At 49.9% G+C, this 13311-nt stretch overlaps 1 protein-coding gene across 1 annotated transcript in view; it reads left to right on the forward strand.

Moving 5' to 3' along the window:
* Positions 1-13311, forward strand: part of PARN (poly(A)-specific ribonuclease) — a 109264-nt gene that overhangs the window by 24346 nt on the left and 71607 nt on the right. The window contains exons 12-18 of the mRNA XM_055136227.1: positions 1869-1925; positions 5092-5169; positions 7172-7215; positions 8639-8681; positions 9598-9673; positions 11388-11498; positions 11908-11977. Coding sequence (XP_054992202.1) covers positions 1869-1925; positions 5092-5169; positions 7172-7215; positions 8639-8681; positions 9598-9673; positions 11388-11498; positions 11908-11977 — 479 coding nt within the window. The remainder of the gene's footprint in view (positions 1-1868; positions 1926-5091; positions 5170-7171; positions 7216-8638; positions 8682-9597; positions 9674-11387; positions 11499-11907; positions 11978-13311) is intronic.

Raw genomic sequence — 13311 nt, forward strand, 5'->3', positions numbered from 1 at the left:
ACTCAGGAATTACTCCTGGCGGCGCTCAGGGGACCATATGGGATGCTGGGAATCGAACCCGGGTCAGCCGTGTGCAAGGCAAACGCCCTCCCCGCTGTGCTATTGCTCCAGCCCCAACTTTGCTCTTTTGAGGCAATTTTTCTCTTTCTCTCTCTTTTTTTTTTTTTCTTTTTGGATCACACCCAGCGATGCTCAGGGGTTACTCCTGACTTTGCACTCAGGAATTACTCCTGGTGGTGCTCAGGGGACCATATGGGATGCTGGGAATCGAACCTGGGTTGGCCGCATGCAAGGCAAACGCCCTCCCCGCTGTGCTATTGCTTCAGCCCCAATTTTTTTTCTTTCTCTCTGTCTCTCTCCCTCTCTTTCCCCTGTCCTCTGTCTTCTTTCTCTTCTTTCTTTCCTTCCTTCCTTCCTTCCTTCCTTCCTTCCTTCCTTCCTTCCTTCCTTCCTTCCTTCCCTCCCTCCCTCCCTCCCTCCCTCCCTCCCTCCTTCCTTCCTTCTTTTTTTTGCTTTATGGGTTACACCCAGCAATGCACAGAAGTTACTCCTGCCTCTGTGCTCAGGAATTACTCCTGATGGTGCTCGGGGGACCATATGGGATGCTGGGAATTGAACCCGCATTGGCCGCATGCAAACACCCTATCTGCTGTGCTCTCGCTCCAGCCCTCTTTCATCTTTCTTTCTTCCTTTCTGATTTTTTAAAAATTTTAGAACTTGGATGTAGCTTTGTGGTAGAGCACATGCCTCACAGATATGAGGCCCTGGGTTTGATCGCCAGTATCACCAGAAAAATAATTTAAAAGGGAAAGTGCCTGCTTGGGTAGGGAAGATGAACAGAGCTTTTGCACAAGGAAGCCATGCAGATTTTCCAGTAGCCTTTTATTTTATTTTACTTTTATGTTTTGATTTTGGGGCCACACCTGGCAATGCCCAGGGCTTAGTCCTGGCTCTGCACTCAGGAATGATTTCTGGGGTGCTCAGGGAACTATATAGGATGCTGGGGATCGAATATGCAAGGCAAGCGGCCTCCCCTCATATTGCTCCGTCCCGCTGAGCAGTGTGATTGCTGGGTCAGGACGGCGTCTTTGATTTGGGGGAATTGTCATACAATTCCTGATAGTGTCTGTCTCACTTCTTCCTCATCCTGCCATTGGGAGGCAGGTTCCAGTTTCTCACTGTCCTCACCCGCCCCTATTAGCCTTGGCAGAGGTGAGTAGTGGCAGCGAGTGAAAAGCCTGAGAGCAGGGGCGGGAAGAGGCGGGGAGTTCTGGGTCTCTCGAGCGAGACTTCTCAGTCGTTCTGCCGAGAAGAGTCTAGAAGGGGCGAGAGTCGGTGGAGGTTAGAGTAAATGAAGGAGAGTCAAGATCACCGAGAAATTGAGCTGGCTTAAGCACTGCTGGGAGAGAACAGGCAGAAGCAGTGGAGGGGGAGTGAGTCTCAGAGCGCTTCGGGGTGAACTGTGTGGGTAGGAAGCTTGGCGCAGCAGAAGGCCAGCACTTCGCGAATGTGTCTCCGGCTTCCTCAGGATTTTATGCAGTATTGAGTTTAGCCGGCAGGTGGCAGCTTTTTAGAGTTTGTGTTTGTAAGGCTGCCAGAATCTTGGAAATTTCAGCAAATAATGTGAAGCCGTGGGGGAAATGCTCAGCTTATTTTAGTAGCTAAGGAGTCATTTGCCGCTTGGTTATTTTACTTTCTGAATCTCGTTCATAGATTATTTTAGATGTGTTTGCTGGGGTAATAGGTGCAACGCCCACGAAAAGAAAACTAACAAATTTCAGTGCATTTTGGTTGGGGGCAGTTAGTTTTGACTCATTCAAATAAGAAATGTCTGGACATCAGTAATTTTTTTAAATTTTCTTGACTAGGAGGAGCTGAATGATGCTGTGGGGTTTTCTAGAGTCGTCCATGCCATAGCTAACTCGGTAAGTAAACCAGACCTTTTCCTTTTATCCTGATTTCTGATAAATGTGAAGTGAAATTCCTAATACTCATCACAAATCAGTCAGCTCCTCATACTTCGGATGTTTACCCTGAGGTGAGTGGCTTGGAGGAAGCAGTTAGAATTTTAGGCCGGTGTCATGCATTATTATTCTGATTATTGGTACAGCAGCATAATCGCTGAGTCATATCCAAACATACTTCAGAACACTCGTCTTGCCAGAGGCACAGAAGGGCCATTCTGTGATGTCTTTCGGTGACTACATTAAAGTGAAGTCTGTTCATCACAAAGCCAGTAAAATCTAAAATAAGAAAGGAAGGATAGGGGCTGGAGTGATAGCACAGCGTGTAGGGCGTTTGCCTTGCACGCGGCCGAACCGGGTTCAATTCCCAGCATCCCATAGGGTCCCCTGAGCACCGCCAGGAGTGATTCCTGAGTGCATAAGCCAGGAGTAATCCCTGTGCATTGCCGGGTGTGACCCAAAAAGAAAAAAAAAAAAAAAAGAAGGAAGGATACAGGGGGAAACAACCAGGTATTTGGCTGAAGGGTTTTACTTCTCAAGTAGAAGAATCCAGGGAGGGAATAATTGTCCATAATTGTAATTCTGTCTGATCTGATGTCAATACTTGTTATTCTTAAAAAAAGGTTTTGGGGGGGCTGTAGCGATAGCACAGTGGGGAGGGCATTTGTGTTGCACGTGGCAGTCCTGGGTTCGGTTCCCAGCATCCCATAGGGTCCCCTGAGCACCGCCAGTAATAATTGCTGAGTGTAGAGCCAGGAGTAACTCCTGTGCATCGCTGGGTGTGACCCAAAAAGAAAAAAAAAGGTGTTGGTTCCTTATGTGAGCGTGCTCAAGGCTTCTCCAATAACTGTTTTTCTTTGTTTCGTGCCTCCCTTCTGAGAGGAGGTACCCAGATTGATGCTTGCTTGGTTTTGGAGCCACATGGGGCATTGCTGGGGATGAAACCCAGATGTCCTGCATACAAAGCATGCAGGACATGCTTTGTATGTCCTTCCGGGGGGTTGCCTCCCCCGAAGGCACCCATATATATATTTTTTTCTTTTTTTTCTTTTTGGGTCACACCTGGTGATGCACAGGGGTTACTCCTGGCTCTGCACTCAGGAATTACCCCTGGCAGTGCTCAGGGGACCATATGGGATGCTGGGATTTGAACCCGGGTCGGCCGCGTGCAAGGCAAACGCCCTACCCGCTGTGCTATCTCTCCAGCCCCACCCATATATATATATATATATATATATATATATATATATATATATATATATATATATATATTTTTTTTTTTTTTTTGCTTTCTGGGTCATACCTGCTGATGCACAGAGGTCACTCCTGGTTCTGCACTCAGGAATCCCCCGTGGTGGTGCTCAGAGGACCATATGGGATGCTGGGGATCAAACCTGGGTCGGCCGCATGCAAGGCAGTCTACCCGCTGTGCTATCGCTCTGGCCCTGAGGCACCCACATTTTCATACGTAAACTGGGCTGTGCTTTGGTGGCTTTGGGAAGCACATGTCCATGCCAGATTGCTGGCTCCGCTGCCGCCTCGGAGTCTCAGCTTGATTTTCCTGGAGCAGCTGGCTGTGGGGAAAGGAATCCCGCCCCCACAGAGGGATCGCCTTGTTGCTTCCACGCGGAGGTGGGCTTCAGGGATGCTCCCGGGCTGTCAGGCCCCCTTGGAATTTCTGAGGCTGCTCACCAGCCGGGTTGCAGATGTCCGGACAGGAGCGCCTGGTGGGCGGGACCCCTTCCCTCACTGGGGGTGGGTGGCAGTACAGTCTTTCTCAGCTCTGAAGTAACAGGTTTCAGAACCAAATGGATGGAGACGGGCCGATCGGGGGAGGAAGGGAAGTGTGGTTCCTTCCGAAGAGGCACACATTCCTGTGTCCAGAGGCAGAAACCCTCTGCACCTGGGGGGTCCTGCAGACGGAGGGGAGGTGGTTGGGGCCTGGCCCAAGGTCATGCTTGCCGCTGAACTCTAGCCCCGGAAGGGTGTGGGTGGTGTCCCGAGGTGGGACTTTGTTTCCCAGCTCCTGCTGTGCCTCTGTCTGCCTCCGGGGTGCTTCCGTGGAGGGGCCGGTCATTGCCTTCCCGTCCCAGGCCAGCAGCATAGCCCCTTTAGCTAGAGGGTCAAACATAGTTAAAGTCACGTTCGTGTGTGTATGTGTGTGTGTGTGTGTGTGTGTGTAAAAGGTGCTGCTTGCGAACCCCGGCTGGGTTCCTCTTCCCTTCTGGCAGGGCAGCGTTCATCAGAAAGGAGGGACGGAGGGCACTCATTGTAGTCCGGTTACTTGAAAAGCAATTTTATTAAAAATGGTATTAAGAACATGCCCTGTGATTTTTTTTTTTTCCCTTTTTGGGTCTCACCCAGCGACGCTCAGGAGTTACTCCTGGCTCTGCACTCAGGAAATACCCCTGGTGGTGCTCAGGGGACCCTACGGGATGCTGGGATTCGAACCCGGTTGGCCGCGTGCAAGGCAAACGCCCTCCCCGCTGTGCTATTGCTCCAGCACAATCAACAAAATTTGGAGAAAAGATGAATGAGATAAAAGTAACGTGGAGCTGTTTCACTTTGCAGCCTGGCCTTTCCACCCCCAAACTGAAGAGAAGGGAAGCCAGCTCTGATTTACTGGACCGTAGAAATGTGTGCTTTAGTTTTTGAGTGGCACTTGGGCATACTCGGTGCTTACTCCTGGCTCTGAGCTCAGGGTTCACTTTTTTTTTTTTTTTGCTTTTTGGGTCACACCTGGCGATGCACAGGGGTCACTCCTGGCTCTGCACTCAGGAATTACCCCTGGCCGTGCTCAGGGGACCATATGGGATGCTGGGATTTGAACCCGGGTCGTCTGCGTGCAAGGCAAACTCCCTCCCTGCTGTGCTATCGCTCCAGCCCCTCAGGGTTCACTTTTGGCGATCGTGGAGGATCGCATGTTCTGGGATCAGACGGGTCGGTGATCTGCACTGCAAGCACCTTGACCCCTGGACTCTCTGTCTGACCTCTGTGTATAATTTTTTTTAATGTTGAAGTGCAAGTTTGGCACAAAGTCCTTCTGGAGTGGGACCCGTGCATTTCATCCTCCAGGCCTAGTGTTAAGTTGGTGTCTCGACGTCTCTTCCTAATTTTGCCTCTGTAGGGAAAGCTGGTCATCGGACACAACATGCTCCTGGACGTCATGCACACGGTCCATCAGTTCTACTGCCCGCTGCCCACGGTGAGTGCTGCTGTCCCACTCACGGGCTGAGGCCGGAGCCCAGCGCACATTCGGAGGAGATGTGCATAGCCCGTTGGGAGGGTCTCGGTTGCCTGCTGCTTCCCGGGCAAGGCGCAGTGTGTGTTTTGCGTTGGTGCCCGTGGTTGGCAGCTCGTGCTGGGCAGGGCTTCTCGGGCCCCAGCTGCAGGCTCGTGGGCTCTAGAGCCCGGCAGCTCTAGAGTGTTGGTGCGCTCGCCTGCCGAGTCACTTCCTGTCAGCTCAGGCTCGACACTGGCTGTGTTAATCACTCTCGGGCTGATCGTCTGGGCGCAGCAAAGACACCGGCTTGGTGGCTCCCTAGGAGGAGAGCGCCTCTCCCCTCCTGCTCCCGCCCCTCCCCTCCCATGCTCTGCCCTGTCCTCTCCTCGCCCTGTCCTCCCTTCCCTGTGCTCATTTCACCCCTGCCGTGCTGTTTTCTCCGTATCCGTCTCTGTCTCCGCCGAGGCCTGTCCTCGCCTCCTCCCAGCCCTGCAGCTGGATGCGCACACGTCTCCCTGGACGGGTAGAGTTTCCGTCTCCAATGGAGCATCATCAAATGGGGCCTGATGCCGCTGGGCGGCTCTAGTCTGCGGCTCTATAAGTGACACCCAGTCACCAAAATGGTTTTTGTTGTTTCTGCTCTGTCGGTCTCACACTCTCTGTTCCCTCTCGGCCCCCTGGGGTCCCTGTTGGTGCTGTCTCTCCGTGCGAAGGCTGTGCGTGTTGCTATCGGGTGCCTTGTCTTTCCTGTAGGTGACGCACACCTTCCCGCCACCTTTAGCTTCCTTTCAACCACTGCCTTTTCGTTGCTGTTCTTGGGTCACACCGAGCTGTGCCCGTAACCCTGTGTTCAGGGGTCACTCCTGGCGGTGCCCGGGGAGTACTTAGGAATTGCTCCCAAGCACAGAGCCGAGAATAACCCCTGATTTCTGGGTGTCGACCCAATCCCCCCCTCCAAAAGAAACCCCAGCTTTTGCTCTTAACAAATCATTATGAACAATTTTGTAAACCACAGTATTTAAATAAGTTAAAGGAACTAAACTAGAATCTGCTATTTGTTAGCCATGGAAGTGACCATAATTCCAGCTTTTTTTCCTTGTTAGTCTTTCATAACGTAATGATATCAAGAGTTTACAGTCAACTGTGCATTTAGCAGTGAAACTACTTGCCCACGTACTGTCTGTTCATTTGACAGTAGCCTCTGAGAGTATTTCATGTTGACCGAGTAAGGTTGTCTGTATTTACAGGCTTGGAAAGCTGCTTGGAAATGGTAGTTTCCTGTGGAGTTTGAATAATACTGAAGGGGAGAGTATTTACAGAGAGAGGGTCAGGAATGAGACTGCCCAGTGTCGCCTGGAGGTGACATAAACAAGCCCTTCCAGAATTTGAGCCGTCTCATTTCAGTTTTGGACTTCCTGATGAAATAAACCAGGGATATAGATTGCCTAATCCAGGCACTTGCCTACTGGTGCCATTTGAGCAATTTTCTGATTAGTCAGAGCAAGAATATTGTGTGTGTGTGTGTGTGTATGTGTTGGAAAGATGGTGTATTAGACCCATTTTAGCCAGCACATCTAACGGATTTCGTTAATGCGTAATATAGTTTCAGTGTATTCATTTCCTGCATAAGCCATTTTATTGAAGTGACTGCTGATCTTATGATTAGAATGAATTTGTGCATGAGAGCTTTTCTCTCGAAAAGTTTTCTACTTACAAAGCAACCTTTACCCTCCGAGTTTAGCTATAATTCATGCTTAAACTTGTCTAACTTGGCCATGTAGGACGTTATGTCAGATTATGAGTTTCAATTAGTGATACATTACAGAAAGTTTAAAAGTAATTACTCACTGGATATGCATTTAGCCGGAAGGGCCCGTTCGAGGCTTCCCGTGGCTCTGGAGATGAGAGCTGGAACTGGAACAACTTCAGCATCTAACACTGAGTCTGTTACTCGGATGGTAACAAGTCATTTTCTTGTACTTAGGACTTAAACGAGTTTAAGGAGATGACGACGTGTGTTTTCCCCAGGTAAGCTTTCTGTGAGGATTTTTCTTTGACAGCCTCGTGGCACATCTGGTCCAAGTAGGTATGTGATCATTCATTTAAACGTTACAGTCGGGTTCAGAGAAGCTGGGATGTGGGTCGAGAGCTTAACTTTGGATTGGATTGTTTTAATCACTGATGAGAGTTTTTGCTAAAAATCAGAACTTCAACTGAGTGAAAATGAACAGCAGAACTCTTTTGTTTTATTTTGTTTTGGGACCACACGCAGCGATGCACAGGGCTTATTCCTGGCTCTGCACTCAGGAATTACCCCTGGAGGTGCTGGGGGATTTAATCCAGTCAGCCATGTGCCAGGCAGATGCCCTCCCCACTGTCCTGTTGCTCCAGCCCACAACAGAACTTGTATGTGGCACATGGCTTGTTAGTCTGAAAAACTCGATGGACTTATCTGGGTTGCTTCTGTTCTTTCTAGTGTCCTGGATGTATACCGGGTCCTTATTGAGGCATCCAGTTGACAATGTTCCGTGGTCAGTAGAAAACTTTTTGTTCAGAGGCTTTTCTTTTTCTTTTTCTTTTTTTTTTCTTTTTGGGTCACACTGGCGATGCACAGGGGTTACTCCTGGCTCTGCACTCAGGAATCACTCCAGGCGGTGCTCAGGGGACCCCATGGGATGCTGGGAATTGAACCTGGGTCGGCCTCGTGCAAGGCAGACGCCCTCCCCGCTGTGCTATCGCTCCAGCCCCAGAGGATTTTTTTTTTTAACCTGCACCACGATAGCTTAGTGTCCTGCTCTGTTGGTGTGTCCCCCAGTTAACGGTGCACGTTAGTTCTGGTGTGTCACCTGTCCGTTGTTCTTTTGTCAGCCCCATGGAATATAAAGAGGCGGGTCCACATAGGAGGCCCTTCTTGAAGAGGGGTCGGCCTGCTCCCCCCTGCTCCCGAGTCGGGGCAGTTGCTCTCCCCGCCGGGCTGTTCCTGGGTGCTGGCCTCCTGAGTTCCTGTTGACGTGAAGAGAAGGGGGCCTTGCAGTCTGTCTCTCCTCAACTCCCTCTTTTTTTTTTTTTTAAAGTATTCAAACCTCTGAAATAGAAAAGTAAGAAGTGACCATAACCTGCGCCTCAAATGCAGGTTTTGACCCTCTTAAGAATTAGGTGCTGCAGTCTGGGCTGTGGTGGAGGAGGTGAGGCTGGGGACGTGAGACCCGTAGTCTTGGGACTTGCCTTTGAGAGCGGCTGAGCCTGCCCCACGCAGTCTGGTGGCCCTGGAACAGCAGCCCCCCTGCCCCCCCCCACCTCTCACCTGATGCGCCAGGGATGCCGGCCCTCGCTCACAGCAGCTCCTGCGCTCACTCTCCCCGTCCACGCTGCAGCCCGGGGGCTCCCTTGAGTCGCGTAGATTTTGTAATGCACGTTCTGTTCACCTCACTAAACGTGCTTCTGTTTTTAGACTCTTGGATACGAAGTTGATGGCCAGCACACAGCCGTTTAAGGTATTTGAAAGATGGGAACTACCACTGATAAGTTAGAGTTTGGGATTTTGTTTTTCATTTTCGGCCACACCCGGCAGTGCTCAGAGACTGCTCCCAGCTTAGTGCTCAGGGGTTGCTTCCAGCAGTGCTGGGCCCCAGGAGTGACCCTGGGGCACTTGCAGGGCTGGTACTTCCTTGCCTTTGAGCCATCTCCCTCTGCCCCTGACTTTGGTATTTTCTGAACTGCTGCTAAGAAGCCTGGAATTTTGGTCTGTTTAAAAATGTTATTTTCAAATACACCCAAAAGAGGAGCAAAAAAAAAAAAAAAAAACAAACAAACCAAAAAAGAAATCGGAACAAGACTAGAAGTAAGTGTATCAAAATGTGAGCATCAGTTGTCTTCCGGTGGTACAATTGCATTTTTTCTCCCTTATTTTCAATGCAAGTATTCAATATTAGAACGAATAATGTGTTTTTAAATAGATTACACATGCATACATTTCCATTTTCCCTTATTTTGTTTTTTTTCAGACATATTTTCTGATCATGAAAATTCAAGTATGCTCACTTGCTATGCTCCCTTTTCTGTCGCGACAGCAAAAGTTGCCACTTCTCTTTCACGTAGGCAATTCCTGCGTTTCTTTTTCTTTTTTTTTTTTGCTTTTTGGGTCACACCTGGCAATGCACAGGGGTTACTCCTGGCTCTGCACTCAGGAATCACCCCTGGCGGTGCTCAGGGGACCATACGGGATGCTGGGAATCGAACCTGGGTCGCCTGCTTGCAAGGCAAACGCCCTCCCCGCTGTGCTATTGCTCCAGCCCCTCCTGCATTTCTTTAAGGGTCCCAGGGGGTAGGACTAGGTGACTGTGCCCACGTTGTGTTCAGCCTCTTCACTGGCACCCCAAGGTCATGGGCACTCTGCTGCTTGGTTTGCAGGACATCATCAACAATACTTCCCTCGCGGAATTAGAGAAGCGGTTAAAAGAGACGCCTTTCAGCCCTCCTAAAGTTGGTAAGAGAGAACGAGGTCGGAAATCACGACCTGCCCCCCTCCCATCCCCCTTCCCTCCTCAGCCCCCCGCCACGAGGAGTGTCGATGTCTAGTGTTGAGGGAAGGGACCTACCCTGGGAATGTCACTGCATATCTGACCCTCAGGTGCTCAGACTCATTTCTGAATAAAGATGGGTCTGCTAATCCTTTCTTTTTTGTTTTTTGAGTCACACCCAGTAATGCACAGGGGTTACTTCTGGCTCTGCGCTCAGGAATTACTCAGGGGACCATTTGGGCATCGGGTCCGGGTTGGCTGTGTGCAAGGCAAACGCCCTACCCTCGGTGCTATTGCTCCAGCCCCCAATCCTCTATTTTTATGGTTTGTTTTGGTTTTGGGGCCACACACCACCTATCAGTGGTCAGGCCTTACTCCTGGCTCTGTGCTCAGGGATCACTTCTGGTGGGCTCATAGGTGGTTCTGGGGATTGAACCCTGGTTGCCGTGTGCAAGGCAAGCTCCCTCCCCGCTGCGCTCTTGCTCCGGCCCCTACATTTGTTTGATGTTAATAGAAAGTTGGGCAGCCTGTTCATTGAGAGATTTGGCAACTAAAGCTTCCGGCTTTTATATCCTAATGCTTGAAATTCTTCCAAAACCTGATGAATCCTCTTTTGTGTGGTACATTATTGAAACAGTGACAAAGGATTGGTGATGAGTTGCCAGAGACAGAATGAAAATATACTTTGTGTCTCTGAAGAACCCGGGGTCTGGGAAGAAGAGAAGGAAGTCTCCAGCCCTGCCTCAGAATGGGGCGGCATTCGAGTGGGACCGGAAGTAGGAGGAACGTGTCTGGGGGGGAGAGGTGTTTTGCCAACTCTTTGGCTCCTGTACAGGCAGTAGGAAAACCTTCCGTGGTGCCTAATAGTCTAATTGTGCTGCTGATACCATAATTGGCATTCCATTAGCTGTAACCAGCACGCTCCTGCAGATAATAGGACTAATGGTTCCAGAATTGACAGTGGAAGTACTGAAGAAGCCAGGATTATAGTTATTTGCCTCCTTTTCTGGGTAATAGTCCAAAAAGGAATTAAGGATTGGGGTAGAAGGACGAAAACTTTAGACCTTCCTGTAACAGTGTAATGAGAGTAATTCATTTGGCCATCAGGTCTTTCAGCTGGTGGTAGCGTGGAGGCTGTAGCACTGGAGCACTGTCGTCCTGTTTATCGATTTGCTCGAGTGGGCACCAGTAACGTCTCCATTGTGAGACTTATTGTGACTGTTTTTGGCATATCGAATACGCCATGGGTAGCTTGCCAGGCTCTGCCTTGTGGGTGGGATATTCTCGGTAGCTTGCCGGGCTCTCCGAGAGGGACAGAGGAATCAAACCCAGGTCGGCCGTGTGCAAGACAAACGCCCTACCCGCTGTACTCTCACTCTAGTCCTCTCTAAAACAAAAGCCAAGAAAAACAAGAAGACAAAAGCACTTTGCATGCGGCTGATCGGGTTTGATTCCTGGCATCCCGTATGGTCCCCGAGCACTGCCAGGAGTAATTCCTGAGTGCAGAGCCAGGAGCAACCCCTGTGCATCACTGAGTGTGACCCAAAAAGCAAAAAAAAAAAAAAAAAGAGCAGTGGGGAGGGTTGGAAGTAGGTCGCTTTTTCCTTAGGAGACGTTGTGGACTCGTCCTTGTATTTTGTGGTGTCCTTGGGAAAACGTCCTTCTCTCTGTTCTCTTTAGAAAGCGCAGAAGGTTTTCCGAGCTACGACACGGCATCAGAGCAGCTGCACGAGGCCGGCTACGACGCTTACATCACGGGGCTGTGCTTCATCACCATGGCCGACTACCTTGGTACTCCCGCCCCCTGGGGCCAGCACTTCCCTTTCCGTTACCTGCGTAGAAGGGGGAGGTCCCAGTGGCGGGGGGCAGGGGGTGGGGTGGAAAATACATGACACCTTGGTCTCTCTCTCTCTCCCTGCGCTTTTTATCCTTTTGACTCACGCTGTCAGTTTAAGTGTAGTTCTGTTTTTTTGGCCACACCCAGAGATGCTCAGGGTTACTCCTGGCTCTGCACTCAGGAATTACTCCTGGCAGTGCTTGGGCGGTCATGTAGAGAGGCCGGGAATCGAACCCGGGTTGGCCATGTGCAAGGCAAGTGCCCTACCTGCTGTGCTGTTTTTGGCCCCAATTTAAGCATAGTTTTGCTGAAACTTTGCAACTTAGTTTAATTGTGTAATCCTCTGCATTTTGTCTTCATTAGGTTCCTTCCTTAGTCCTCCAAAAATTCATGTGTCTGCCAAATCAAAGCTCATTGAACCTTTTTTTAACAAGTAAGTAATCAGCGGTGACTGTCCCAGGTTCTCTCGGTGGTAGAACTCTATTTTGGTGTGTCATTTACACAAGATGGCATCTAGTCCATCTGTAGTTCAGTATTTCTCATCTCTAGCTACTCTCATGGATTTTGTAAATAGAAAATGACCTTTGGGGGATAATTTATTAAATATGTTGGCTTAAAAAAAAGTCAGAACAGGAAACAAAACATTATCGAAAGTTCTCTCCAAGGCAGAGAACTGATAGATTGGACACTTAAATGGCCTCCAAAGGAGACTCTGTGTGCATGTGTGTGTGTGTGCGTGCACTGCACGTATGTTCACTTGTGTGTATACATAGACAGGAGACTGTGTATTTCCATAATGTAACACAGGCCTAACTCGCCCCAGCACACTTTACGTGTCAGGTTATTCGTTACGCTTGTGTTCTATTTGGCTGATGTAATTTCTTAGAAGATGTTGGTTATGTCAGTGGGTTTTAAGGTAACCCAGGTGGAAGCTTCCGCATCTGCTTTGGCCTCCCCTCCCCCCAGTGGAGTGAGTGCCGGCTCACATGCCACGTTCCTCGACTTCTGTAAGAGGCCACTGACTCGGGGGAGGCTTCGGAACAGCGTTCTCAGAGCCTCCCAGGGCCGTTACTGGAGAGGACACTGGATGCTTTCTCGGCTGAGCTGAGACACGCGTTGTCGATGTGAACCTCAAGCAGACCCTAGTTTTGCTCTGTGTCAGAGTCCTAAGACGCCATCTTCACCCAGGCTCTCTTAGCAAGGATCCCAGAGGATTGGGGACAAGCCAGACAGGACAAGGCAGGCTTCCTTTGTCACCCTCCCAGGGAGCAGGAGCTGCCTTCGGAGTGCTGGCTTGCCTACGTTATTGCTCTCTGCCCCACTTCGCTGTTTGATCAGCCTGCAGGGTGAGGTACTGTCTGCTTCAGGGGTCTGCAGAAATAGAGCGACTGTTTGTGCTTAGGTGCCCGGGCCGCAGAGGCAGAATAATTCCAAATAGCTGGATTTCCAGCTCCTGAGTTTGGACAGTCTAAGTTAGTGAATTTTATCATTCTGGGGCTTCTTGCATTTCTCATTTGTTTTAGGTCACCCTGGCAGTGCTCAGGGGCTACTCTGTGCTCAGGAGTCCGTAGCCTGCAGTTAACCATATCATAGTCCACAGCACGTGCTTACCTGTTGAGCTATCTTCTTGGCCTCTCGCGTGCATTTTGAAAATCTTTGTTCTTTTTTTTTTTTAATGGAAATTCAAAGTAGAAGTAATAGGCATCTTAAAAGGTCTTCATGAGGGCTAATAAGTGGGTATGGCCTTACGTGCGGCTGACCTGGGTT

This window comes from Sorex araneus, chromosome 4 (genome assembly GCF_027595985.1).
Source record: "Sorex araneus isolate mSorAra2 chromosome 4, mSorAra2.pri, whole genome shotgun sequence".
In the NCBI taxonomy this organism is placed as follows: domain Eukaryota; kingdom Metazoa; phylum Chordata; class Mammalia; order Eulipotyphla; family Soricidae; genus Sorex; species Sorex araneus.